This window comes from Corella eumyota, chromosome 3 (assembly GCF_963082875.1).
Source record: "Corella eumyota chromosome 3, kaCorEumy4.1, whole genome shotgun sequence".
NCBI lineage: Eukaryota > Metazoa > Chordata > Ascidiacea > Phlebobranchia > Corellidae > Corella > Corella eumyota.
In genome coordinates, this window is record NC_137492.1 from 16,986,808 (window position 1) to 17,014,532 (window position 27,725).

Here is a 27,725-nt window from a genome sequence, read left to right on the forward strand (position 1 = left end):
GTTCTTTAACTTAAAATTAGCTAATTCTGTATTTTAAAATTTACTTAAATTTTTTATCTAATTTTTTTGATATTTTTATTGTATAAATAAGATGCGTAAAACTTTTAAAAAATCAGCTGGACGATTTTGAACTTTTTTGTGGTAGGTGTGAAAGCGATAATTCGTAATGCGCACGTTTTCAAAATAACTTGAATAAAATATTGGAAATTTTAAAACACATTAAAAATGGTAAGTTTAATGTTTATTTCTAATAATAATAATACGTAATTAGTAACTAACTCTTATCTTTGTGTTAAAGTGTGTGTTTTAAATACTGTTAAAACAAAATTATGAAGTATACGTATCTCTTAACTTTTTTGTTGTATTTTAGTTGCCGTTATCACTATTAAAGACTGCTGTTAATCATCCAATGGTAAGTCTTCCGTATATTTAATTGTGTATATTATTTACTGTAAATTTGTTTGTGTTTCAATATTATCGCATAGCCAAAAAATAACTTTTAGGGTTTTTTACTTTTAAGGACTGAGTTTGACTTTTATTTTAGGAACTCTTATAGCGTTGTCAAGTTTATAAAATGCGGAATTGTGGAATTTTTATTACCTTACTCTAATCTTTTTTTGTATTTTGCCTTTTCCACATTCATTTTAGTACTACTTGTTTCAATCGGCGGACAAAGATGCTAATACAGATTCTTATTTTATTTAGCCAGTAGCATGGTGTAATGGTCTGAACATTTCCAACGCTAGTCCTGGGTTTGATCCCCAGTGATCTCATGCTGTAGCGCCTTTAGTAAGGTGATATTAACGGCATGAACTTCTGCTGAGCCAGCAGCTTAATTATCAGGCAGTTATAATCCATAATATCCTAAACTGCCACAGGCAACTTGAGATTGGGTTGGGGTAACTGATGTTACTCTATGTTTAGGTTGCGTATTCGACCTTTCCACATCGAGAAAAAGGACATATACAAAAAAAAATTATTTTATGGCAAAACATTTTTAAGTAATTTGCTATAAAAGGTATTAACTTATCATGGTTAATTTCTCCATTGTAATGATTGACAAATGTTATCCTGTGTTAAAGCTATAAAATGGTCTTTCTTATGATAACAAAAACTTTTATTTAGTTGGTTGAATTAAAAAATGGTGAAACTTATAATGGACATCTTGTAAGTTGTGATAATTGGATGAACATTAATCTTAGAGAAGTTATTTGCACATCAAGGGTAAGTTTCATTTTGAATATTGAATTTAAAAATAATAATCCTTAAAAGTAAAAAAAACATGATAAAATTTGATTTTTTTCTAGGATGGTGATCACTTCTGGAAGATGCCAGAATGTTACATCCGCGGAAGTACGATTAAATATCTCCGCATCCCAGATGAGGTCATCGACATGGTTAAGGAGGAATCGAATAAGGGAAGAGGGAGAGGAGGACCTGGAAGGGGAAGAGGAAAAAGTGAAAAAATATTGTCATTTTGGTTTAGTCATCGAAATTTTGTGCTAATTCTAAATTTTTCGTTTCAGGTGCTTTTGGAGGAAGAGGAAGAGGTGGAGGAGATAGAAAGAACAACCCACAATCAAAGAAGCCAGGAAGAGGAAGACCGAGAGACTAAATTTTTACCGACGAAAATATTCACTAAGAAACGTTGCATTTTTGGTTGGTGGAGTTTTCTTTGATATTTTTTTTTGTTTTTCAAAAAAACTATGACACGAAAACTTATGACAATGTTTGCAAGTTGTATGCTTTATAAACATACAACCACACATTATCTTTTATAAAGCTATTCCACCGTGAAGACCATATCTTCCTGCCCTTATCGTATTTAAACTGAAACTATTTTAGCTTTGGCTTTATTTATTTAAAGCTAAAATGGGACTGACTTCTTGGGCTATTGTATGTCTAGGCTGTAGTTCTAATTGTTTTTTGTTAATTATTCTGATTAAATCTGGTCTAATTTTAATATTCTAGGCTAATGAGAAAAATAATCATGTTATATTATAATATATCATTTAATATGGTCTTGTATGATACAAAGACAATAAATATTTAAAAACAAATTAAGTTAAATCATGATGGAATGTGACATGAACACTATATAGCCACCAAAAAGAACAAAACATTTGTAAACTATCATACAAACAACATCAATTCAACTAAACAATAAGTTAAAATCAAGAAAATGCACTGCTATTGTTTGATATGTTGACTGTAATGTCTATATTATTGTATGTAAAAATGGGATGATATAGCACAAAATTGAATTTTTTAAAGTTTTGTTTGAAATGAGCACAACATTTTACTTAAGTGCATGGGCAAATATGTTACACTAGAAGAAGGAAGAAGTAAGTTAGTGGATATTTGCCATTCTAAAACAATATACCCTATGCAAAATTTATTTATTATTAATTAAGAGAACAATACTCTAAAATCAGCCAAAATTACATGCATATTCTATATTTAAATTGGACTTGCCAATTTAAGGGAGTATTTTACCCTGTAATCTACTTTGGTTAAAAAAAATTTAATTTAAGGGTTAATTACGTATCAAAGCATGTTATAAAAGTTGATTTAAAATAACGGTTGCGAGCCTTTTTCTTCAAATTCTGCCCAGGCATCGCAAAGTTCCATGAAAATAAGCTTGGCAAATTCCTCATGAGGTTTCCCTGTTGCTTTGTCAGGATGGACAGCCAGACAAGCTTTTCTGTACATTTTCTTCACCTGAAAAAAGAATACGTTTTAAGTTTTTGACCAGGAATTTTAGGACAGTCTGGTTATGATAAGTGAGTACTAGTCGGTAGCTTGCCTCTTGGTCGGGCATTTAGCTGTAATAATATGGTAGCAACTCTAAACTAACATTTGCCGGTGATAATTTATCCTTGCATCACTAACGACAGTTTTTCGATTTGGCTGTGCTTTAAATTGGACATACATACAGAGTACGAATTAACGTTTAAAAAACGATTCGCTAAAAATGAGGTCGCATTTTTAGAGTAATTATTAGGTTTAAGTCATAATCTTCGTTTTTTTATAACCTTTGACGCGTTGCATGGCATTTTTAAAATGTAACGTATTGTTAAACAATCGTTAAGAATATTTCGCACGAAAAACGAGACATTTTTAATTCTTTTAAGGCTGTGGGATGCATTTAAGAAATTGCGCAACAACTGAACGATCTCGGGAGCGAAATTTACGCATTGCCAAAACATGGAAAGTTATTGTTAATAAATGCCCTATAGTAACCTACATTTACGCAGGATTATAATGATGTAATTAAATGAGTGTGAAACCGGTTTAAAAAAGATCGTAAAAATATACACGAGAGTTTTATCACTGCCTGAACCTTTTTTGGTTGATTTGCTATTTCTGAAATATTTGTAAAAAACGATTCGCTAATTTTAAAAAACGATTAGCTTTTAGCGAATAGCGACCCATTATTTCGTTCCCTGACATATATATATACAAATTGTCCACTAAGATCCATTATAAAAATATTTTATTTTCAAAGACTTCAATTGTTTGGTATTCAAATTAAAGACTTTTTTACCAGAATTTTTTGAAATTAAACACGGTGAATAATTACTTACATCTCCAGGGTTGATAAGTTGGTGCATTCCAACCGGTTTCCATCTGTTTTCACCCTCCCACAACACAGTGTGGAGTGTAGAAAGTAGAGCCCTTATATTCCTTTCCTTACCATCAATCCAGTCTATAATCTACAACAACAACAAGGTGAAACTATCAGTATTAAACAGCATTGTTTTTTTTGTATATCTTCATCCTCGATGTGGGAAAGTCGAATGCGCGACTTAAACATAGAGTAACATAAGTTACTCAGACCCAGTCTCGAGTTGCCTGTGGCAGTTTGGGATATTATAGAGACTATAATTGCCCGGTAATTATGCTGCTGATTAAGTGCTGGCTCAGCAGGAGTTCATACCGTTTATAGCGCCTTACTCAAGGGCACTACAGCATGAGATCAGTGGGGATTGAACCCACGACCTCATGTGTGGTGTAGCAAGTGTTCTTACCACTACACCACGCTGCCGGTTTTGTAAAAGCTTTGTGGAATTAGTTTGTTATAATTGTGTTTTGAAAACTACGCTTGAACTTTCATGTCAGATACTTTTTTGTGGTTTTTTTATAAGTTTTTGATTTTTACCTTTGCTTTTTGTGGGTCAAGTTGGGAGGTCTGAGCTTGCCTTTTTAAGTCGGCCATCTTTTTTCTTGTCTCGTCTCTCTTAGTTGCATTAAATCCACTTCCACTAAGTAAATCATCAAATGCCCCTTCATTTACTTGTGGCTTGATATCTATACAAAATTAAATGGTGATTTTGAAGTAAAATGGTGTATTTTAAAAAAACCACTACTTACTTGATTTCCAGGATTGGTTTGTGGATGATGTCGTAGAAAAACCACCCAGATTGTAATTTGGTTTGCTCATGGTTGGTTGCTGGTGTCTGTTTTGTGCCATACCATGACCAGCAATATTACCATAACTTGAGTTTGGCGATATACCTTGCGGCCTCACTGGAGTTGGTTTGTTGATTTGTGGTGCTGGTTTTTCTTGCTTACCAAAACTACCCAGACCAGCAAATGGATCATAAGCTGCTGGTTCTGGTGCTTTTGGTCTGTTGGCATGCTGCATTGGTTGATACCCTGGTTTTACTGGTTGCTGCTTTGGCATATTTGTGGACCATCCTCCCATTAAATCTGGTTCCGAGTCCGCTTGTTTTGGAGCCTGACCCATTTTGGTCCCACCCCCTGGGGCAAATGGGTCAAAATCGTTCATGTTTGACTTCTGTTTCGAATCGACTTGGGTCTCAGATTTTGATTGAGAAAAAGGGTCGAAAGACGCAAATTCGTTTATTACATCAGGTTGATTTGAAGAAGGTTTAACGGAACTGGTTGATTGACTGAAATTAGCAAATGGATCAAAGGAATCTTGAACTGGATTTACATTTGAAGATTTTTGATTATTATCATTTGAAGTAAATCCGCCAATCAAGTCAGCCTCATCTGGTTGAGCACCTGCGGCCGAGGGCTGGGGTTCAAAGTTACCCGATAAAAGGCCAAAGTTCGAGGAGGGGTCAACACTGGGTGGGGCAACTTCTGGTTGGTCGGGACTGGAGGAGAGCCCGAGGAGGTCAACATCTGCTGGTTTTTCTGCTTCGGGTTCCTTAGCTTCTCCAAATGCTTCGCTAAAATCTGCTTGGAAGTTTTGATGAAGCTCCTTAAAATCTGACAAAAAAATTAGAAATCAGAACAAAATATTAAAAAATTGATAAAAAAATATGAATCTTTACTACCTTGTGTTTTAACAGGGGCTTTTTCTTGTTCTCCCCCTTCTTTATCATTCCATTCTAAACTTTGGAAAAAACTCGAACCACCAACATTGGTTTGTTCTGGTTGTTGTTTTGGTTTGCTGTCTGGTCTTTTTGGTTTTTCTGAATTTGGTGTTTTGTAACTTATTGAAGGCTTCCCGATGTTTTCTTCATTATGACCTAAAAATTTTAAATTTTCAAAATTGTTCTTTTTTTTCAAAAATTAGAATATGTTCACATAAAAACTTGTTATTACCAAATTTCTGTAAGACTGCTTGCTGTTCTTCGTTACTCGTGAACAAAATATTCGGATTCAACCCTGTCCTGTTCAAACCATTCCATAAATCATTTTTATTCTGTTGATTGTCGTCAGATTGTAGACAGACATGTAACTTTACTGTAAATCCTTCTGGGTATTTCTCTTGAATATCGCAAGCGTCAAGGTCATATCTAAAATGTGAAAACATTTGGTTGATATTTTTTGTCATTCAGGCAGACAAAAAATGGAAAAAAATTTTGGCAAAAAATTTTTTGGAAGCCCTGAATTTAAGTCTTTTGCCTTAATGGGTCCAGGATTTATTTTTTGGGGACTTACGTTATTTTTTATTTAACTTTTATTTAACAATTTAAAACTCACGTTTTAAATGAGATCTCGGTGGTATTTGGGGGCACAAAACCAGTGTTAAACTGAAGTTGGAACATTTTGATTCCCGTTTGTTTGGCTTGTAGTTGTAACTTGCCCCCGAGAATCTGTCGAGCGTGATAAAGGAAGATTGTGACGTCACTACCCAAAGCCCCACCTACTTTAGCCCCCAGGGGGATCTCAACTTGGCCTTCGTCAGAAGTGAACCCCCTAAAAATTGAAAAAAGGTTGGGGGGTCATTTTTAGAATACTTTGATATCAAATTAAGGTCAAAAAATATTCCAAATTTTTACCTCATTGAGTCGTAATCTGATGACGTTGTCATTATTCTTTGTTCCCCGATATTAACCTCACAGAATGGTCTGCAACCGTTTCTTACTCGATTAAACAGGGGAACTGGGGATAAAGTGATTTTCTTGATTGTCATCTGATGATTGTGTGGGTATATTACCCCATCCAGTGGTTGTTCTGGTGACGAAGTTACCATGTTGCAAATGTACTCAATGTATCTAAAAGTTTTAAGAAAATTACTTCAAAATGTATTATCCAATATTGGGTACCTTTTTTATTGATTATTTTACATAAATGCTAATTCACAGAACAGTAAATGTCTATGGCAGTTACAAAAAAATTGATTTTCATTAGTATTGCAGTTAATTAACACACCAAATTTCAACTGAAAAGCTTTTATAAATGAAGCATGAAATGTATACCTTCTATGCGATGGACTTATTCCTGGTGGAAACCTCTTTATACTGAACATAAACAGGGCAGACTCTGCTGAGGTGAATAAGCCACTTAGAATTAAAACTGAAGCAGCGAGAATTGAAGATTGAGCTTTGCCGTCCTAAAAAATGACATTTTAAACACTAGTTTACAAAACTGAATAATAGTCACATACTGAACTACAGATTAAGCATCTTAATCATATATTTAGCATCTGAATCTGTACAATAATTAATTTTTGGCAATTTTTACAAAAAAAAATGTTTTTTAACGAAGTCGTTTACAGTTTTCTTTTGCTTAATTCACTTACTAAGCAATGTACTACTGCCACATTAATTGGATCTTTCTTTAACCATTGCAAAATACTTTTACACGCTGTGAACAGAGCTTTAAACGAAGGAGCACTCTTAACAGGCCAACCTAAGTTTACTACTCTACTGTGAAACCTAAAAATAAACATTTTAATTAATAATTAAAGACCCATAATGCTACATGCATATTTAAAAACCCATTAAAAGCAAAATTTACTTTGCAAAATTCGTGTTTTTTTTGCAACAGTCTAAAATTAAAATCTTACTTAGCAGTAGCATATTGTCTTTGAGAAAGATTATAAACAGCATAATGATCCTTATGTTTGGCATCTAATAGTCCAGCTACTTCGTCAATATTGTTCTTATATGCTGCCTCCATACCATCAGCAGGAAAAGACATCACTAAAAAAAACATTTTTCAAATAAAAAGTAAAAAAAATATTTTTTTTTTGAAATCACATTTATAAGGGTAATCTTTACATACAGATTACAAACCAAAAGCTGAATTCTTATTTATTATTCAGTAAATGCAAATATTAAGCTAAAATGCAATAAGCTAAAATGTGAATTTGAACAACCTATTAGCCTTGATGTAATGTAGGTAAGATCCATATCTGACTTAGCATAGCTTGCAACAGTGTCCCTTATATTTGTGAACAATTTTCCAGCCCCTCCTTTCACTAAACCAAACAATCCTGACGAATCTGCAGCAGAACCATCTGCAAAAAAGTAAAGTTTTAAGTTAATGAGTGTATATATACTGCTTAAGATAATAAAAAGTATTTATGAATTAGACAATAGTAAATGGCAATAAATTAACCAATAATCAACCAAATATAAACCATAAATTGACCAATAATCAACCATATATAAACCATAAGTTAACCAACAATAAATTATATAAAAACATAAATTAACCAATAATCAACCATATATAAACCATAAATTGACCAATATTTATCCATATATAAACCATAAATTAACCATATATGTCGTTTAACACACAATCCTCATCAGAATCTGTATCACTATCTGTTGAATCTAACAACTTTCCATTCTTAACACTTCCATCTTGTGAGCATTTATTGTACTTTGGCTCGTTAGAATTTTTGCGAACAGATTTAAAAGTTTTCAGTAAATTGTCTTGAAATCCATTCGCTTTATTTTCGTTTAAATCATAAGTTTGTCGTTTAAAATGATTACTATTTGAGGATAAACTGGTAGAAATGTCGTCATCTGGTTGGTGGTACGTTGAATTTGTGGTTCGTTTCATTAAACTGGTAAACATTTTGTTTTTCTTTAACTAACTTAATGTATAGATAAATATGTATATATGACAGCTGTTTAATAAGCACCAGATGTGTTAATAAATATTTAAATCATTTTTTATGACCTAAATAAATCACCATAAATCACAAAAAAAAATTGGTGAATTACACTTATAACTAAACATGGGTTCTTCTTGTATATTCTGTTCTTCTTGTAAAAATATCTAAACTCTTTTCATCCCATTTAAATTACTTGTATCTTGTCCTTTCCTACCCAACACTTTAAAATGGTGATTTTCTGTGCTAGCATATTTCCCCTTGTCTATACAGTAATCTGTATCTCTATTTATATGTTGAAACGCTATATAGAAAAGCTTAAGTAGGAACTAAACGTTCATCTTATTTATACTAATGCGAAAATTCAATTCATAATTCAAAGCGTTATGGGCACGTGACTATACCCTTGCTTACGTATACACTACCTTTCCTAATACCTAAAAAACTTACGCTACTTTTACATGTACATGTTGTTGTTTTTTTTTGCAAAATACTAATAACTTAACTGCGAATCACTGTAAGCTTAAAAATATATGGCATCGTAATTGTCGTACGGTAATTGGCGAGACAAAGAACGAATAATAATAACGATAATGACTACCGTTTACTGATAATTAACAAACACCGTCTACTAAACTGTTTATTTTCTATCTTCTTTGAACCGTGTGCCCTTTTTCTGGCTAAAAACTTAAAGCTAGTTGTACTCTTGTTGCATTTAAAATGCATATGAACATATAGTTTCTGTTTGCGTAGGTAAATTGCCTTCGAAAATCGATAATTGCAATTTACGAAAAACTGCAAATTCTCGTGGAAAGAAAAATCGATTATTTTAACTAATCAATAACTAATGTTAACATAGAACCTGCCTTTGTCACCTATTCTACGTTTTTTTTCTGGGTTTATAGATTTATAGCTAATCAGAAATACCGTAAAATTATCTGCACAACCTATAGATAACATATACTATATTTCGTATTTTTACGTTTTTAATGTACTTTTAATTTCTAATACTGATACCAGTTGGATTAAACTTTTACACGCTTCGATTTATATTGTTCTTTGTACCGAATTTCAATCAAGTACTTCTACAGAAGTGCCCTTAAAAAAGAACGAGTGTGGAAATTTTCGTTGCGAAAATACACATTTGAAACTTAGTCGACTTTAAGCTATTTTAACAAACTATAAGCTTTTCGAATAGGTCCATTTAGGCATGTTAATACGTTAATGTTTAAATACAATAGTATTGCATTATTAAAGGTATGTAGTATTAATGTAGGATTTGTTTATTATGTAGTTATTGAAAGACTACAGCCTACTAACATAGTGTTGCATTTAAAAATAACATAAACTGCATAAGTCACTGGCAGAGTGTTGTAGTGTTCAGAAGACTTGGCTTTACTACATGAGGTTTAGGATTCGATCCCCACTGCTCCCGTGCTGTAGTGCCTTTAAGTAAGGTGCTACAACCTCCTGCTGAGCCAGTGTCTAATCAGCAGCTCAATTATCGGGCAATTGTAATCAATATCATCCCAAACTACCTAATGCAACTCGAGACTGGGTTGAGGTAACTGTTGTTACCCTATGCTTAGGCTGTGAAGTCGACCTTCCACATCAAGGATAAATAAATATTAAAAAAGATGCATTTTAGAACAATGTAGACTACAAAAATGCTATATACAAGATTTTTTCATGTAATTATATTTCAAATATTACGAAGCTAATATATGCATAGGATTTTATATTGTATTGAAACTGTATAAGTGTTATTAATAAACCTGCATGATTTCCATTCATGTTTGGCCTTTGTTCATTATTCTGTTGAGTTGGTCTGCCCATTTCTCTGCTCAATACAGGAGAATTATTCAAATTACTTTCTCTGCTTGTGCTGTTGTTCTGTTAAAATTCAAATCAATACTTAAATATATTTCCTGTTATAGTTAATTAAGCTGATTATTAATATAAAGTTGGACAGCATATAGGCTAGTCATATTTATTTAAGCTATGAATCATTGTACCAGTGATTCCAAAAAAATGATGCTTTTATAAATAAACATATTTATATATACATGTTAAATGTATGTCCAATTTAAAGGCCTACAAAATACATAAAACTGTCGTTAGTGGTGCTTACGGTAAATTATCACTGACAAATTTAGATTAAAATTTGCGACAATATTACGACAAATAAAATGCTGATTGTAGGGTTAGTATATATAAATGAAAAAATGAATTTTGATTTTATTAGTTATCATTAGTTTTGCATACTTTTATACCATTATCACTAAATCTATTAAAAAAAATATTTTACATACCAATTCAATAGCAGATTTTGGATTTACATTTCTTGAAGAAGCAAACTCGGAAATTTGTTCACAAATAACAACAGCTGGGGGTCTGTTATTTGGGTTCACTTGTAATATTGATTCTAAAATATACCAAGTTATAGTTGGTTAGGATAATATATCTACAGTACAATATATAAGTATCAGACCTACATCATTTTTTATATTTGTGTTGAATTTTGAAATTAAACTGTCGAAACTATGCAAAAATTCTTTACAATATATATATATTTTTTTCGGATATATCTTTATCCTCGAAGTGGGAAAGTTGAATGCGCGACTTAAACATAGAGTAACATCAGTTACTTCGGCCCAGTCTCGAGTTGCCTGTGGCAGTTTGGGATATTATAGATTATAATTGTCCGATAATTATGCTGCTGATTAAGTGCTGGCTCAGCAGGAGTTTGTACCATTTATAGCGCCTTACCCAAGGGCGCTACAGCATGAGAGCAGTGGGGATTGAACCCACGACCTCATGATGGTGTAGCAAGTGTTCTTACCACTACACCACGCTGCCGGTCATACTATCTTTGCAAAATGACCTATAATTAGCCCATATTTTAACTGGTGAGAGTTCATATTAATTTGTATAGTTCTATCTTGAATTATTATCAATTCTTACTTATAAGAGGGTGAAACATAGTGTAAGTTTTGTCACTTGACGGAATGACATAATTTCCGTTAAGGATCGCCAATCTGGCAGAATCATCGAACGGATGTTTGTTAAAACACAGCAGATACAAGATACAACCCAGTGCCTTTATACAAATACAAATTATATTAAAATACAGCATCTGTTAGCCTAAGTAATTAATAGATGATTTACCCATCTATAAAGCCATGTTTACACTATAACACATTGTTTACCATGATAGTTTTACAATATTAAAAGCCCATTTTAAGAAATAATAAACCTGCAGACATTAAATACCTAAGCAAAATATATGGCGTTATTTTATAGGTATGTATTTGATTCGGTGAAAATTGTATTTATTACGTGCATAACTCACCCAAACGTCTTGCATTTCATTGATAGGGTAGTTACTATACATATCAATAATTTCTGGGGTTCGATACATTGGTGTCGTGTTTCTTAAAATCTCATCTTCTACCTAAATAAAAAAGAATAAAAAATTTTAAACTTTTTGACAAAAAAATTTATTTTATATTTAAGCAAAAATTAATTTTTTTCATCCCTTTAAATTTGTTTTTATTGATATGTAAGTTTATAGGTTGTTATATGTTTGTTTAAATTAATTGACCTGTGATCGTTTAGCAGCAGTCCATGTATGATCGGGAGAGTAAGAGTTTGTTGTTGCACTTCCAAAATCACACAACTTTAATATACCTTGGGGTGTAAGCAACAAATTCTCAACCTAAAAATAACAAAACATATTTAAAAATGTGAACCAAAAATGCTGGCCATAACATTTAGAAACTATTACTATCATGCTTAAGCCTCTACTAATATTATGTGGTGCCATTTAATTTACTTTTAAGTCTCTGTGAATGATAGGTGGGTTTTGTTTGTGTAAATACTGGACAGCAAAACAGGTTTGAAAGTAGGCTTTTAGTAAATCATTGATCGGAAGTGGACCTCCTCTTCTGTTCATTACATCTATCAGTTGACCTCCTAAATTAAGGGACAAAAATATTAAATTAAGTTCAAGATTAGCTCACAAATTTTGTAAGTTTTGCTTGCTATGTTATAGGCCCAAAAACTGCTATTTAAAGGTTTAAAAATACTCTAGAAATTTTTTTTCTTATATGTATATGTGAGTGTATATAGGTTAATGCATATATATTTAAATACATTAATTTATGCACTTAACTTAACAATTATGTAAGCAATTTGTAATTACCTGAACAATATTCAGTACATAATAAATATTCTGCTTGGCCATGATCTGATTCGCTTTTTGATATTGAAGCAGCAGATATATATTGCACAATGTTTGGATGGCCGGAAAGTCGCTTTAAAAACTGAATTTCACGAACTATTTCTTTACTTTTGCTCTCTTCGTGGGATAGTAATCTCTATTGTTAAAAATGGACAATTGAACTTTTGCGTCAAGATACATTTCTTTAAATCTCTTTTAAATTTTCCATTTTTGTTAAAAAATTTAACCGGCAGCGTGGTGTAGTGGTAAGAATACTTGCTACACCACTCATAAGGTCGTGGGTTCAATCCCCACTGCTTTCATGCTGTAGCGCCCTTGATTAAGGCGCTATAAACGGTATGAACTCCTGCTGAGCCAGCACTTGATCAGCAGCATAATTATCGGGCAATTATAATCTATAATATCCCAAACTGCCACAGGCAACTCGAGACTGGGTCGGAGTAACTAATGTTACTCTATGTTTAAGTCGCGCATTCGACTTTCCCACATCGAGGATAAAGATATATACAAAAAAAAAAAAAAATTAAAATTAAAAATACTAATTTTTTCCAATTTTTATTTTTGATGAAGTCAAAAATTGTACAGTTTTTGTTTAACTATAAGATTCATTTAATAATAAAATAATTAGTCAAACTTGCTTTCAATGCAAACAATCGTCCATTTTCATCAGCAGCTTCATAAACCAATCCGAATCCACCTAAAATATAAGTTAAATTAAGTAAATAATAACCCTTTTTTGTATATATCTTTATCCTCGATGTGGGAAAGTCAAATGTGCGACTTAAACATAGAGTAACATTAGTTACTCCGACCCAGTCTCGAGTTGCCTGTGGCAGTTTGGGATGTTATAGATTATAATTGCCCGATAATTATGCTGCTGATTAAGTGCTGGCTCAGCAGGAGTTCGTACCGTTTATAGCACCTTACTCAAGGGCGCTACAGCATAAGAGCAGTGGGGATTGAACCCACGACCTCATGTGTGGTGTAGCAAGTGTTCTTACCACTACACCACGCTGCCGGTCAACTTGAAATAACCCCTTTACAAATTTTAGTTTTAAGCGACTTATACTTAGAATTTTATGTTTTTATTATGATTGTTACCAACCTTCTGCAATTACCCTGTTTACACAAAGTCTTTGGTTCCCCAGCTCAACACAAGAACCCACAAATTCACCCCCATTCGTACCTCCGCTCCCCCCTCCAACAAAGTCTAACGCATTTCGAAAAAACGACATAAACTTTTTTGTTCACACACAAAAAGTCAGAAACGCTGTTTTATTTTTTTTGTATAATTTTAGAAACTTTAAATTATAAAAATATATTTACTTTCTAAAAAAAAAAAAACGGCAGCATGTATTTTGCTGACTGACAATGACAAACAAAAAAATATTTATAGAAAACTCATAGTCATTGGGTTTCTGTTTTTGTTTTAACTGTTTAAGTCTTTTCAACAGTTTATTAGTGGGCTAAACTAACAAGGGTATCTCATATTTTAAGGTAAAATAATATTACAATAAGTTGAAAGTAACTAAACAAGCTGCCTTTTACTTTAAAAAAGTATTTTATTTCTTTTAAATATTTCTATGTGGCAATTATATCAATACTGGGGATTGTACCCGCGACGTGAATGATGCCACGTCACGACGTAAAAAGAGTAAGACGTGCCACCATTAATTGTGCCACAAACATAGGTATATATTGGATTACTCACATATCTATGAAATTTTTTACAATATAAATTTGCAAATTCATGACATATTTTCTATAACTTTTTTACATATGTTGTTTAATTTAAAAAATTAAAAAAAAACTATTAGAATTTTTATAGAAAACACATATTTTCACATTTTGTAGTTAGCTAATTTTAAATGTATGCAATATCTGTGTGATAAATTATTTAATATCAAGCAATGGGATATAAGCTGACAAATATTTACAAAAATAGGGTAGTTGTTTTCCATATAACGTTTGGGGATTTTTTCGTTAACAATTTTTTTAATTCGAAGAAATGTTTGTAAAATTTCTAGTGTTTCTAAAATTATTTAATGTGATTCCTATAAAACCATGACAAAAATTAATTGGACTTTAAACAAGGACTGTCTTTACTTTCCTTTTTAACTATATAATAATACTACAGAAGAAAGCTATTTACATGTATTATATTAATAAATAAATCATGAATGGGCTTCAGTTCTTAGAATTAAACCCTATCAAATTATAAATAGTATTGTTCGCGCATGTCATATCACTTTCGCATTGTGTAGTTCATTTTGCTAGACCCAACCGCAGAGTTGTATTACATAACCTTATTGTTAAACTATTACTATAACTTGCAGCCTAGGTATACCAGAACAAGTAATGTAAACTTATAGCAAAATAAGCTATGAGTGCAACCGAACTGATGATTGAGATTCATTTTTGATTGATTATTAATTCAGTGTAATAAGGAAGTTAACATTTTTACATAGTTTTAACACCGTTTACAGTTTTATTATCTGTTAGTTTTTATAAACAGATTCAAACTTGCTATTAAAAAATGTGTATATTTATAAATGGTTTGGTGCAACTATAAACGTCGTGATTTTGTTATTGTGCTATATGGTTTCTGGAAATTTTTCGTTTCAACGCCAATTTTGGGTAAAAAAGCAAATTTACATTGCTTTGATATTTGCACGAAAAAAGGCCAAAATAGAGCTTATCTATGTGTACAGAGCTACTATATAGTTATAAGTACGTAACAGGAATTCGTGATTATTTATGCCATTTTTTTGGTTTAAAAACTTTGAGTTATGTCACGAATTGGCTTAAAAAAGTCGTACCAAAATAAATTTTCTTACATATTGAATTCAAGTTATCAGTTTACTTTTATGGAAATTATTCAGACAGAAGTGTTTTAATAAATTATTTATATACTTTGTGACCCAATTTAAATAGAAAATTCAGTAATATTTGATTGTTTTATGATTTAGATTCTGTAGATATATATTTGTATCAATAAAATTAAAATGATAAAGTATGTAGGAGCCAGTATTAGTCTAATTGTTTATACTGTTATGACGTCAGCTCAAACCATTGTCGAAAACAATTCCACAGCCTTAACCACCACTGTCTTTCCGGGCTGTAAAAACTACCCGCAGCAGCTAGAAACAATTTGTTCGACCGGTAACTTTACTTTAATAAACTGTGTTACGCAGTTTATACTGAACCAACCCTTTACCGACGATCCGAACGACCTCTGGATAAACGTTTGTCGTTTTCCACTACCAGCTGGCTTAATAAACTTGAACGGTTACAAATGTCATGTTGCCAATGAAAACGCAGTTTGTAAGGGCAGTGGAGGAATATTTATTGAGCATTGTGCATTTACAATATTTAAAGCTAACAACCCTGCACTTATACTGGTGACAGATCAATTTAACAGGCTATATGACGGTAAGAATCTATTTGTTATGTTGTGTTTTTTAGGTAAATGTAAAAAGTAAACGATGAGCAGTCAATTGTAAAAAGTGTAGCTATATTACTTCTTTTATTACTGTTTAAGCTTTTGTTAAATGTCAAAACTATACCATAAACCACAAACAAGGAAAACTGACATTTGATTAATTAACGTCAGCTAATATTGTACACGTAATGAGCTTCTTTTTTAATTATGACGTAATATTCTTGCAATTTTGTTAGCATGCTTTGACATTTTACGAGAGCCTGTTTTCAACGCTTTATTAACGCACTATTGGTTAGTTCATTTGTGCATAAACCGTAACATGTTATGATTTTTAACATATTTTAAAAATGAAAACCTAATTGGGAATGAATATGCTTTTTTATAGAAGGACAGCCATGTGCTATAGGTCCTGGCCACTGCCCCCCTGAAAATCTTTATTCTTTAACACAATATATGGTGCGAACAGTCGAAGGTTCTGAACCTAGATTTGACGACCTGCAAAATGTAACACTCAGGTAGAAATTAAGATATTCTACATATTGTAGATAGTTTTTAAGTGTAAAACACCAAATGCGGCTAAAATAGTAGTATTTGTGCTAACTTTTACATCTTTTTTCGAAAACTGACAGGTTACCATCTCACTGCCAGCCTCTGACAGCCTGGAAAACGGCCACAATTGTAGTTGGTGTACTTGGCTTACTTATTATCGTATTTATAGTGGTTTGGAAGGCTAGAAAAAATTGGAACCAGTTTTATTCTTCACTTTTGAATGATGAAGTTACTAACATTTTGGTACGAAATTTCATTTTAATTCAAAAGTTGTTGGTAATGATTTTATTAAGTTATATCTTTTTAAAATTCGGTTTGTGGTTTTTAGGAAGAGGTTTTAAAAGTAGAGCCTGAAAAATCGCAACCAATATTCACCGATCCTCAAAACCAAGAAATTATTTATAAGTTATCACGGCAAACTTGCAACGGAAACACATTTTTTTCTGAACACAGCAAATTTGGCAACGACAAAAAATGCCAAATGCGAGAACACAATCAACTATCTGATAGTGACAGTGTTTCGCCAGAAACTAAAAAATCAATAATTATTGAATTACCAATTGAATCCAAAACAAGCTTACCAGTAAATACATCTAGTAGCGCTACCACATTAGAAATCAATAACCAAAATACAGTAAAATTTTCACGAATTAAGTCGTATGAAAATCGAACATATTCTGTCAGTAATTCGCTTTATTTAACAACTAATAGAGATAGTGGATACCCCGATGACGTATTTGAGGATGAATTACTGACAAAATCGTATTTTTCAGACATTGAGTCTTGTCATATGAGTAACCCTAACTATATAAAACCCCGCCAACAGCTGACGTAGTTTTAAAAAAATATTATTTTAAACCAAAGTTTGTTGTAAATTTTATTTTTTAAGAATTTTATTTTTTTTCGAGGTAGAATTTTAATACCGTGCATTTTTTGTATAAAAATCTTTCTGCTATATAATATTGTACAGTTTTTAACATAAGAAAAACATACTACTTGATTAATTAATGATTTTAATTAGATATTATTAGCGTTTTTATAAAGAAAGGTGTTCAATTCTTTGCTATTATACTTGAGTACCAATCTAGATATATCTTATTCAAGTTCATAATCTTTGACTTTTAAATCGTACAATTTCTTTAAAGTATCTGTAATTTTTCCATCATATTGGCCTAAAACACCACCTAAAAAAAGCGCTAGAGTAATAAGTAAATTTTAAAACCGTATATAAACAAACATATTAAATAAATATTGTTACCAAAAGTTGAAATACACCTACACCACACATGAGGTCGTGGGTTTAATCCCCACTGATCTCATGCTGTAGCGCTCATGAAAAGGCGCTAAAAACGGTATGAACTCCTGCTGAGCCAGCACTTAATCAGCAGCTTAATTATCGGGCAACTATAATCTATAATATCCCGAACTGCCACAGGCAACTCGAGACTGGGTCGGAGTAACTGATATTAATCTATGTTCAAGTCGCTCATCCAACTTTCCCACATCGAGGATAAAGATATATACAATAAAAAAAACTTACCGCTATGAACAAATAAAATCTTATTTCCTTGAAATTTTTCTGGGTTGTTATTAAGTAGATAAACTGCTTCTTTTAAGGCCTTTCCTACATATACACGATCGCATAAAACCCCAGTTTCTTTAGCTACTTCGGCAATAAAATCTAAAAAAATAAATAAAAGAAACTCGTTATATTGGGATGAGCTAAAATTTTAAACTTTTGGTAAGGGCAAATCGTTACTAATTTTTTTTTTGTATATATCTTTATCCTCGATGTGGTAAAGTCGAATGCGCGACTTAAACATAGAGTAACATTAGTTACTCCGACCCAGTCTCGAGTTGCCTGTGGTAGTTTGGAATATTATAGCTTATAATTGACCGATAATTATGCTGCTGACTAAGTGCCGGCTCAGCAGGAGTTCATACCGTTTATAGCACCTTACTCAAGGGCGCTACTTCATGAGATCAGTGGGAATTTAACCCACGATCTCATGAGTGGTGTAGCAAGTGTTCTTACTACTACACCACGCTGCCTGGTAATTGTAAGTTTAGCAAATTTTGTATTAGTTTAACATACCATAGTCTTCAGTTCGATTGATTCTATAACCTAGAAAATCGTGAATATCGACAATGTCCACAATATCTCTAGATCTTACATCTAACCCAATTTTATCCAACTCTTGTTGTGCTTCTTTATATAAAATATCGGATGGTTTGTTAATTGCAATTCCGTGAACTCTTGAAGTAACAAAACATAAATTACTTTCCCTTTAAAAGGAGCCGGGGGTTTGTTGGGCCTTGGTTAAAAATAACATCTGGGGTAAAAGGGGTGTGGGTTTAAACCCCCTAAAATGCCAAAAAAATGTAAAAGGGGGGATTTTTTTGTTTTACTTACTTTAACTTTGATCCGGTCAAGTTATTTCCTATGGCAAGCCCCAACGCTGTTCCACCCGTTCCCCAGACAACAATGACGTCACTAAATCTTTCACTTAAGCCCTGTGACGTCATCTCCTCCCAGGCGTTAATGTAGGCGTATAACGCAACTTTGCTAAAGGACCCCCCTGCCGGAATTAGGTAAATCTTTTTTCCAGTTTCTTTTCTTAAATTTGAGCAAAATTCAATAAGTGCAGAAGAAAGTTTAACAAAAAAAATAACCTACTCTAATTTTTGAACTGCTTCCTGATTTGTCAAAAAACTCAAAGGCCTGTTCGAATCAAGCGGTTTTTTATTTTTTTTAATTTGTGTGCTACACATTAAAATTGGCAGAAAGACGCCGGGATTTTTACATATTTCTTCTCTCTCATTTTCTGGCGTTTCGTTCTAAACAATATAGAAATTAAAAATAAAAATATATCTATGTACCCAAGTAAAGTATAAATTAATTTATAAATTTGTATTTATTATTATTATTTTTTTATTTATCCTAAACATACAGTAACATCAGTTACCCCGACCCAGTCTCGAATTGCTTATGGCAGTTTGCAATATTATAAGTTATATTTGCCTAATAAGTTGCTGATTAATTGTTGGCTTAGCAGATAGTTCATACCGTTTAAAGTGTCTTACTTAAAGGCGCTACAGCATGATAGCAGTGGGGATTGAACCTCAGGACCTTATGTAGTAAACCCACATACTCTGCTCAACAAACAACGCTACCGGTCCCGAATATAATACTACAAAAACAGTAATCCAGGCTTTTTCAACAACAAAGCTAAACTTACTATAGTAAAAGTGTACTTAATAATATAACAATCTAATCCTAGCATTTTTGCCGTCATTGCTGAGGCCATGCAGTGGCTTGAACTAGCTGAGCCGACCGTCAACACTGCGTTACAACCTTTGTGCAAAGCGTCAGCCAGTAAAAACTCCATCTTGCGATGCTGTAAAAAAGACAGAATGTTAAAGTTGTGGTGTCGGACTAATTATGTTTATTATGTTTAATGAATTGGTAGCGTAGTGTATTGGTAAGAACACTTGCTACACCACACATGAGGTCGTGGGTTCAATCCCCACTGATCTCATGCTGTAGCGCCCTTGAGTAAGGCGCTATAAACGGTATAAGCTCCTGCTGAGCCAACACTTCATCAGCAGCATAATTATCGGTCAATTATAAGCTATAATATTCCAAACTACCACAGGCAACTCGAGACTGGATCGGAGTAACTGATGTTACTCTATGTTTAAGTCGCGCATTTGCTTTTCCCACATCGAGGATAAAGATATATACAAAAAAAAATTGTGTTAACCTTATTGCCGCCTAATATACCCCCAGTCATATCATCTCTTTTTATAAACATTTCAACGTTTTTTGGCAATCCGGGAACGTGGAATTCGTGGATAGGTGTAGGCAATTGACATAACTACAAATAAAAAACAGATTTTATTTGTTTAATACTTTATTTTTTTGCAGGAAAAGGTTGAACACTTTATATACATTAATAATCCATTGTCGAAGAAGTAATTTAAAAAATCTTATATGCTTTTTACCTTTAACCTTTTGCTTGGTTGAAAGTTTAAATAGTTTGTCCATTCTGGTGGATTATAATCAAGTAGCTCAAATCCATTTAAAGATATTTTGTCCATGTTTTTATATGTAAATAACACTTTGCTTATACTATTATAAACCTTGAAAAATAGGTCTAAAAAAACCTAGGTTAACTCTTAAATATTTAAGATAAATTTAACTGTTTAGGCTTCCTTTTTTCAGCTAGTAGCATTGGTATTTTTTTAAATGTTTTTTTGCTAGTTAATTATGACAGTTTCCGTCAACATATGTAATATGACCTAATTTCCTTAAGACTGTCACGTTTTAAACAAGTGTTAAGTCTAAAGACGTAACGGTGGAAACAGGTTTGACTGGCACTACTTTAAATGTCTATAGAAGGCCTTGTAGATTTGAAATTATAATGATACAGTTTATTTAGCAAAACACGTTTATTAATTAACGGCAATAAGTATCTCAACAATTTCAAACGCTGAATGGTCCACCTAACGGAATGCTCACAGATTTTATATACCACAATAAAAATAGCGTGGCGGATACTTGCAAGTTTGTCCCAAAATCGAACAATATGACAGTGTGACAAGGCTACAAGTCTGATATGGTCAAAGTGCGATAAATCTATTGTTTGTTAAAGTCGTATTATTGTTTCTACGGGAAAGGCGATTATTGATAACAATTACAGCTGTTAAGATAAAACGATTTGTGACAAAGACGGATAACTATTTTTCTTGAATGCAAATTAAAACAAAAAATAACTTTTATTTTTTGTAGATAGCATATGTTTTTTTGGTTAATTATAGGTCACTGTGTTAAGAACTGCAAGCGACTTCTAAAATACAATTGCTATGTTTTTTAATTTATTTACTTTGACATTTTTCTTCGGTTACTTAACCCTTGATTGATATAGTTTAAATACCAGTCTCACTTACTTTGTTTTGAAAATACTAATGACAAAAAGTCACGAACACAAACTAATGTTTCCTGCTCACCAAACGTTAATTTTAAGTGTTACACGAACATTTTTTTAAAGTGCTTTTTATATTTTTATCCTAATCCTATGTTGTAAAATATTTTTAAAATGGTTTTAAATTACGGACTTGCAATATCTTTTTATATTAGGTCAGTGAATATTATACTTAACTCTCTGTCTAAAACCGCTGATAACAACGTTATTTCTTAACGAAATTTGTCTTATATAAAGCAATCATAATGTTCTTGTTATAGGCGAATGTTACTTATAGCTTTTTGGCTTGTTTAAATTTTAAATACACTTTAAATTTACTTCGCTAAAAACCTATTATTCTATAACTGGCGCCTTAGTCGTGGTTTGTGCTTGCATGAATAACCTTGCTAGTTAAATAATGACCTAAAACTATTGATGCATATGATATGTTAGTTTTGGACTAGTTCAAATAAAAGCAGGCGTTGGGTGTAATAAGTAAAGTTTATTACAATAAAAAAAGGGAAAAATCAGTTTAAAATCCAATAAAGTATAGCGACAAAAAGTCTAATTAGTGGTAGTAATATTTAGAATAAATGCTGCTGTGGCCCGAAGGCGAATACAATTGTCTTGAAGGGCGTACCCTGTCTTAGATTTCTAATCCGAAGAGAAATGCAGGGGGAACGTATCCAGATTCTTCATCATAATCTGCGATGAAATCGTTTATAATATTTTCAACATCTTGCTCTTCTTGTTCGATCATATCATCTTCTACCATGTCTTTTGTCTCGTTGTCTCCTGTCTCCAACAATGTAAGGACGCCGATGTCAACCTCCTCGTCTTCGTTGATCGGGGTAAAGTCCGACTTCTGGGAGCGGGAGAAAATATTAAAAGATCCAGTTTTGATCTTCCCATTTGGGTATTTCTTTTGCTTAAACAGAGCATTCTTTTGTTTGATTGCATCGTAGTCAGGGGCTCCATCAATAGGAAATTTCATCTCTGTAAGTTCAGGCAAATTTGCCATGTAATCTTCTTCCAAGTCTATAATTTTTGCCAAGTTGTGCAACTCCGGGGGTGAATTGTATTCAACAACTGCCATTAACTCATCCCAACTTTGCATATCAGGGGTTTTGCGATTTTCTGGGCGGGGTGAGAACCCATTGACGTATGGGGTAAAGATGTGAAAAGGTTGTTTGGGCATTGGAAATGCAGACTCAGATAGTTTCTTGGTTTCTTTAACTTTATTGGTTACAGCTTGTTCATTTGCGAAATCTTCTGAATCATTTTCGCTAATTATATTTCGTGGAGTTAGAGACTTAGAAGTAGACGGGATAGTGCAGAGAGGAGGAGCAATTTCTTTCTGTTCCGCGTCATTTTTCTTGCTATCTGCGACAATCTTTTTATTAAAGCACGGTTTTAAGTTAGAGGCCAAAGATGACATGGTTTCTAATCCCAGTGGTAGAGACATTGCAGAAGACATAGACAAATTTAAAGATGGTCTGGAATCCAAAGCTAAACTAGGCGAGCTCATTAACATACTGGGTGAGCTTAATTTTAAACTGGGTGAGCTCAATTTTAAACTGGGTGAGCTCAATTTTGAACTGGGTGAACTCAATTTTAAACTGGGTGAACTCAAAGCCTGACAGGTAGATTCCAAAACTTTGCAAGGTGCATCTATAATGTCACGTGGAGTCAAATCTAAACAGGAAGATCCAAAAGTCGAACGGGGTGAGCCCAGAGTCAAACAGGGTGAAGCCAAAGTCAAACGGGGTGAGCCCAAAGTCGGACGGGGTGAGCCCAAAGTCAGACAGGGTGAGCTTAAAGTCAAGTGGGGCGAACCCAAAGACGAACGGTGTGAGCTCGGAACTAAGCGGGATGAATCAATAGAGTCCGGGGGGGTCAAATCCAAACTAGGACAGCCTAAAGGTACATCACCTAAAGTAACAGGAGAGACATTCAAAGCCAAACGTGGGGATTCAGGAATTAAAGCACAACAATTTGAATCTTCAACACGTGGTGTTAGGTTTAAACGGGGAGAGCCCAAATCAAGAGCAGAAACTTTCAAAGCCATCACTGGAGAGTCAAGACTAAAACGAGGGGTTCCGAGGGCCATTCGTGGCGTGATCAGAGCTAAACGTGCTGGGTCCAAAGCTAATCGGGGCGACTGCTCCTGATAATTATCGAAATAAACATCAGGACCCGATGCTTTGTCCAACACGTCTTTTCTAACTGGCTCACAGATGAGATCTTCTTCGGTCTCGATCAATCCTGACAAATCAAGCTTCGGTAGGTTTATTATTTTCGGGCAATCAGTGGGAACGATGTCTACAGAATAAAACGGAGACATCTCAAAACGGGGCTTCTTCCGACGACGAGGTTTAGGGCAAGACTTTGCCTAAAAAATCGGAAAAAATTTCACCAAAAATCCTATTTTACTAAGCTTTTTATAATATTTCTTTATATGATTTTGTTTTTTGTATAATATATTTAATATTCAAGGACTTACCGATGACGATACTTCTGGCTTGGAGACAGTAACATTTAGAATTCCTCTAAACGCCTGAGATTGAGCAATTCTAAAATAAAAAAAATTAAATTATAAAAAAATAAATAAATATATATCTATTATAGTATTATATATTAACTAAATCTATTCAAAATCTTAAAAATATGCTGTTTTTTTGCATTAAGTAAGTGCGCTAATTTAAATTTAATTAAGTTAAATATATTTTTATTTAATTAAAAGTCTAAAAAAAACTACCTCCAAAGAGAAATTCCCAAAACACTGATCAGCAGCTGAATTTCTAGCACCAGAAATACAGCGTTCATAAACACCTCTTGGTAATCTACCTTTGGAACCGGAGGCTCCGACAAGAAAGTCGTCGAGAAATAAGCATACGATGTATCCTTATAACATTCAAACGACTGGCAATCGAAAAAACTCAATGGTTTCTCTTCTTTTTTCAATCCAATAAACTCTTTCAGCAAGCTGAACTGGTTTGCAAGTACCATGGAGACCATGGCGCTTGACAAACTAATTTTTTTGCAGGTTGACAATGTCAAATAGCAGTTATTTTACCAACAGTAATTAACGCAAGCGCTTCTTACAATGCAGATAAGATAATGAGGACAAAAAATCGGAAAAATTTTTGCTAAACTTTTTGTTCTGTGACGTCATAGGAAATTTTATAATACAATGTAAGGCTGAGTATAAAAATCGAATTAGAAAAAAATTTAAGCAGAATTTTTTACTTTATTCAAATGTTTATTACTAATTTTAGTTTGCTAGTTTTTCTAGTTAGTTATATAATACATTTGTATTTTATTTTTCTATTATATGACTTCTCTGGCAGTTTAAATAGTCCAAAAACATTGGATATTACTAATTTTTCAATAATGTCATTTTATTACAAATACAAACAAAACAAAAATAACAAAATTGATTATTTAAAGTTAAACGTATTCGATAAAATTACTATCTTTAGTTATATGCGAAGATTTTTTTAAATTTTTAACAGATTTAGTATCAGCTTTTTTTGGTAATGAACTTTGTAAGAGTATATTTCTGTTGTTAGATTGCTGAACTTTTGGGAATTTTTTGTTAAAATTTAAAGTGTCGTTGTCATTATGTTGTGGTTGTTGTGTTACTGGCGATTTGTCTGTTATTTCTCGTTTTGGTTCTTTATTTTGAGCATCGGAATGCGTTGTTACAATTGATGGTATAACCTAAAAAACATATATAGACCTTTAGGGTTTTACATTTAGTCATTTAAACACAGCCTTAATAAAACAAGCAATGTTGCTTTTATTAAACTAACTAAGATTGAATTTGCTTTTAAAATGTTGCTAGTTTTTATTATTTTACTTTTTCGTTTCCAACATGGCGATGGTGTTCTCCGGTATCTAAGTTGACCGTTACAACCCCACCTAGCGGTTGAACATCACAAGCATCATTCGTCCATTCGTCAACACTAAAATAATTTTAATTTTTTCAAATTTCGATTTTTTTTGTATTTTGAAAGTAAATTATATTTATATTTATTACCTGTCAAATTTAGGGTACTTAAGCTTCTCTTTTTTCCCCTTTTTCTTTTTAGGAGCTGCCTTTTTCTTTCTTTTCGATTCGCAATAACCTTTACGTCTTACACATTCAACAACACCTAAATAATGCCATTCACAGATAGGCTACAATGTCTTAAAATACATCTTAAAACAAAACTATTCAAAACAAACCTATTATAAAAAGTAAGGCTACAACCCCACCACATATTCCAGATATCAGAGGTCCAAACAGAAACTTGACAGTTGACTCATTTTCGTTATTGTCTTCTTGCAATGTCGTATTTCTAGATGTCCTTAGACTTTCTAAAAAACAATTAAGGCTAATGTTTTAACTTAAAGAGGTTTGTTTTAAATGGTTGTATTTATATGTATATTGTTGAACAGTCAAAATAACTCTAACACAACTCAACTACTAACAACCGACAGCATGGTGTAATGGTAGAACACTTGCTACAACACACATGAGTGGGTTCAATCCCCACTGATCTCATGCTGTAGCGCCCTTGAGTAAGGGGCTATAAACGGTACGAACTCCTGCTGAGCCATCACTTAATCAGCAGCATAATTATCGGGCAATTATAACTTATAATATTCTAAACTGCCATAAGCAATTCGAGACTGGGTCGGAGTAACCGATGTTACTTTATGTTTAAGTCGCACATTTGACTTTCCCACATCGAGGATAAAAATATATACAAAAAAATACTTTTTTAGATTTTATATAACTGTCAATCTACAATTATATACCTGGACACATTGTAGCGTTACAATATTCTGTGAGGTTAACTCCACCGACATAACACCAAATCCCATTCGGATCGTTGTCTAAAACAAAATAAACCAATTACAAATAAACTATATGGCAAAAGGTATGTAGTAGTTCAACTCCATTGAGTTTATTTAGTTTAATATTGACCTGGGTTTCTGCAATAATTATGGACACCGATTCCATTCTTTCCTAGTTCGTATAAATTATTGTTGTGGTTCGTTGTCCAAAGTAAGCATTGGGCACCAGAAATTGTATAGCTAAGTTGTCCTCTATAGTTTTTACCGTGGTCAAAATAACAGAACTGGTATCCTAAAAATTGAAGAATTATATTCATGTAAATTAACGTAAACTTTAAAGGTCGGTTAAGTTTATAAGAAATTTTAGCATTTAATTTTTTAAGTTGGTTTATTAAAAAATTAAAAATACAGTTTATCTCTTTATAAAAACATGAACCAGATATATAAGTTTTTATAAAAACAAATCCTAAACCAAAATTGACGTGGTTTAGTATTAGTTTTTCGCTGAAGGCAAATATATATTTAAAACAAATTAAACTTACATTTTTTCTACTTAAAGTTTTTAAATATTTTTATAGTGATTAATTTTAGGCGTTGGTCCTATTATATTTAAACTCTACATTAAAATTTAAATATTGTAGCTATATTTGTATTTTTTTTTTGGTTGCCAACAACTGCGTCACGTTAATATAATATTAATTTCTATACTTACTCCATTGCGAGCATTCGGGACCAGCCCATGAATAATTACAAGCACAAGTGTTCAACTTTGGTCTCCATTCCCCTCCATTTAAACAAGTTACATACCGTTTAACTTTGTAGCCATTTGCATAAGTTATAGTGACACTGTAGACAAAAATTGACATGTTTAATATTGTCAGTTTTTTTTAAATATAATAGAATTACATTTAAAAATTTGGTTACATATTTAATGAAATAATAATGAGGCCTACAAATTCTACCTTTATCAACTGAATCCAACATATGTAAATCAAAGTTGATTTACTGTTTTATTCTACTAAATATAATATCATTGTATTTCAACAGATTTTTTTGAAGTTTATCTAAACTTACCTTAAAATTGCTGTTAACAAAAATGCATAGATAACACTTTCCATATTTCTTAAATAAAATATCAAACTAACTCATCCAAATTTAACATTATCTAATATCGACAACTTTTATTTAACATTAGTTCAGTTTGTCATAACCTTAGCATAGATGTTATGATACTGAATTTCAGATGTTTTAGCATTTGATAACTTGTGCCTACGGCAGTTGGCGAGACGGTACTTATAACAACATAAAATATTGAAATCAGACGACGTAGTACGTGTGAGTATGTAACTAAAT

At 32.6% G+C, this 27,725-nt stretch overlaps 5 protein-coding genes across 5 annotated transcripts; 2 read left to right on the forward strand and 3 right to left on the reverse strand.

Annotated features, from left to right (window-relative positions):
* The first annotated feature begins 88 nt into the window (after positions 1 to 88).
* On the forward strand, positions 89 to 2,182 carry LOC145746434 (U6 snRNA-associated Sm-like protein LSm4). The gene is made up of 5 exons (XM_082564717.1): positions 89 to 228; positions 371 to 412; positions 1,126 to 1,224; positions 1,308 to 1,458; positions 1,527 to 2,182. Exons 1-5 carry the CDS (start codon positions 226 to 228, stop codon positions 1,613 to 1,615), a joined length of 384 nt encoding a protein of 127 aa, XP_082420843.1. The 5' UTR covers positions 89 to 225; the 3' UTR covers positions 1,616 to 2,182.
* Positions 2,000 to 13,807, reverse strand: LOC145746433 (cyclin-G-associated kinase-like). The gene is made up of 21 exons (XM_082564716.1): positions 13,678 to 13,807; positions 13,211 to 13,269; positions 12,534 to 12,708; positions 12,165 to 12,304; positions 11,934 to 12,047; positions 11,682 to 11,783; positions 11,294 to 11,429; positions 10,642 to 10,754; positions 10,105 to 10,222; positions 7,583 to 7,723; positions 7,271 to 7,406; positions 7,004 to 7,139; positions 6,681 to 6,814; positions 6,261 to 6,476; positions 5,962 to 6,177; positions 5,581 to 5,774; positions 5,310 to 5,504; positions 4,375 to 5,241; positions 4,163 to 4,311; positions 3,588 to 3,716; positions 2,000 to 2,721 (listed from the first exon to the last, which is right to left on the reverse strand). The coding sequence occupies exons 1-21, from the start codon at positions 13,805 to 13,807 to the stop codon at positions 2,572 to 2,574; spliced, it is 3,750 nt and encodes a 1,249-aa protein (XP_082420842.1). The 3' UTR covers positions 2,000 to 2,571.
* Positions 13,808 to 15,551: 1,744 nt separating this feature from the next.
* Positions 15,552 to 18,209, forward strand: LOC145745602 (uncharacterized). Its single transcript, XM_082563721.1, has 4 exons — positions 15,552 to 16,004; positions 16,400 to 16,529; positions 16,644 to 16,806; positions 16,892 to 18,209. The coding sequence occupies exons 1-4, from the start codon at positions 15,578 to 15,580 to the stop codon at positions 17,396 to 17,398; spliced, it is 1,227 nt and encodes a 408-aa protein (XP_082419847.1). The 5' UTR covers positions 15,552 to 15,577; the 3' UTR covers positions 17,399 to 18,209.
* LOC145745603 (uncharacterized) lies at positions 17,484 to 20,691 on the reverse strand. Its single transcript, XM_082563723.1, has 8 exons — positions 20,569 to 20,691; positions 20,328 to 20,441; positions 19,803 to 19,961; positions 19,241 to 19,401; positions 18,977 to 19,180; positions 18,659 to 18,819; positions 18,104 to 18,244; positions 17,484 to 17,747 (listed from the first exon to the last, which is right to left on the reverse strand). Exons 1-8 carry the CDS (start codon positions 20,662 to 20,664, stop codon positions 17,659 to 17,661), a joined length of 1,125 nt encoding a protein of 374 aa, XP_082419849.1. The 5' UTR covers positions 20,665 to 20,691; the 3' UTR covers positions 17,484 to 17,658.
* Positions 20,692 to 24,917: 4,226 nt separating this feature from the next.
* On the reverse strand, positions 24,918 to 27,589 carry LOC145745819 (uncharacterized). The gene is made up of 8 exons (XM_082563981.1): positions 27,447 to 27,589; positions 27,085 to 27,218; positions 26,503 to 26,664; positions 26,334 to 26,411; positions 25,758 to 25,889; positions 25,570 to 25,684; positions 25,390 to 25,495; positions 24,918 to 25,250 (listed from the first exon to the last, which is right to left on the reverse strand). The coding sequence occupies exons 1-8, from the start codon at positions 27,488 to 27,490 to the stop codon at positions 24,978 to 24,980; spliced, it is 1,044 nt and encodes a 347-aa protein (XP_082420107.1). The 5' UTR covers positions 27,491 to 27,589; the 3' UTR covers positions 24,918 to 24,977.
* Between the last annotated feature and the right edge of the window lie 136 nt (positions 27,590 to 27,725).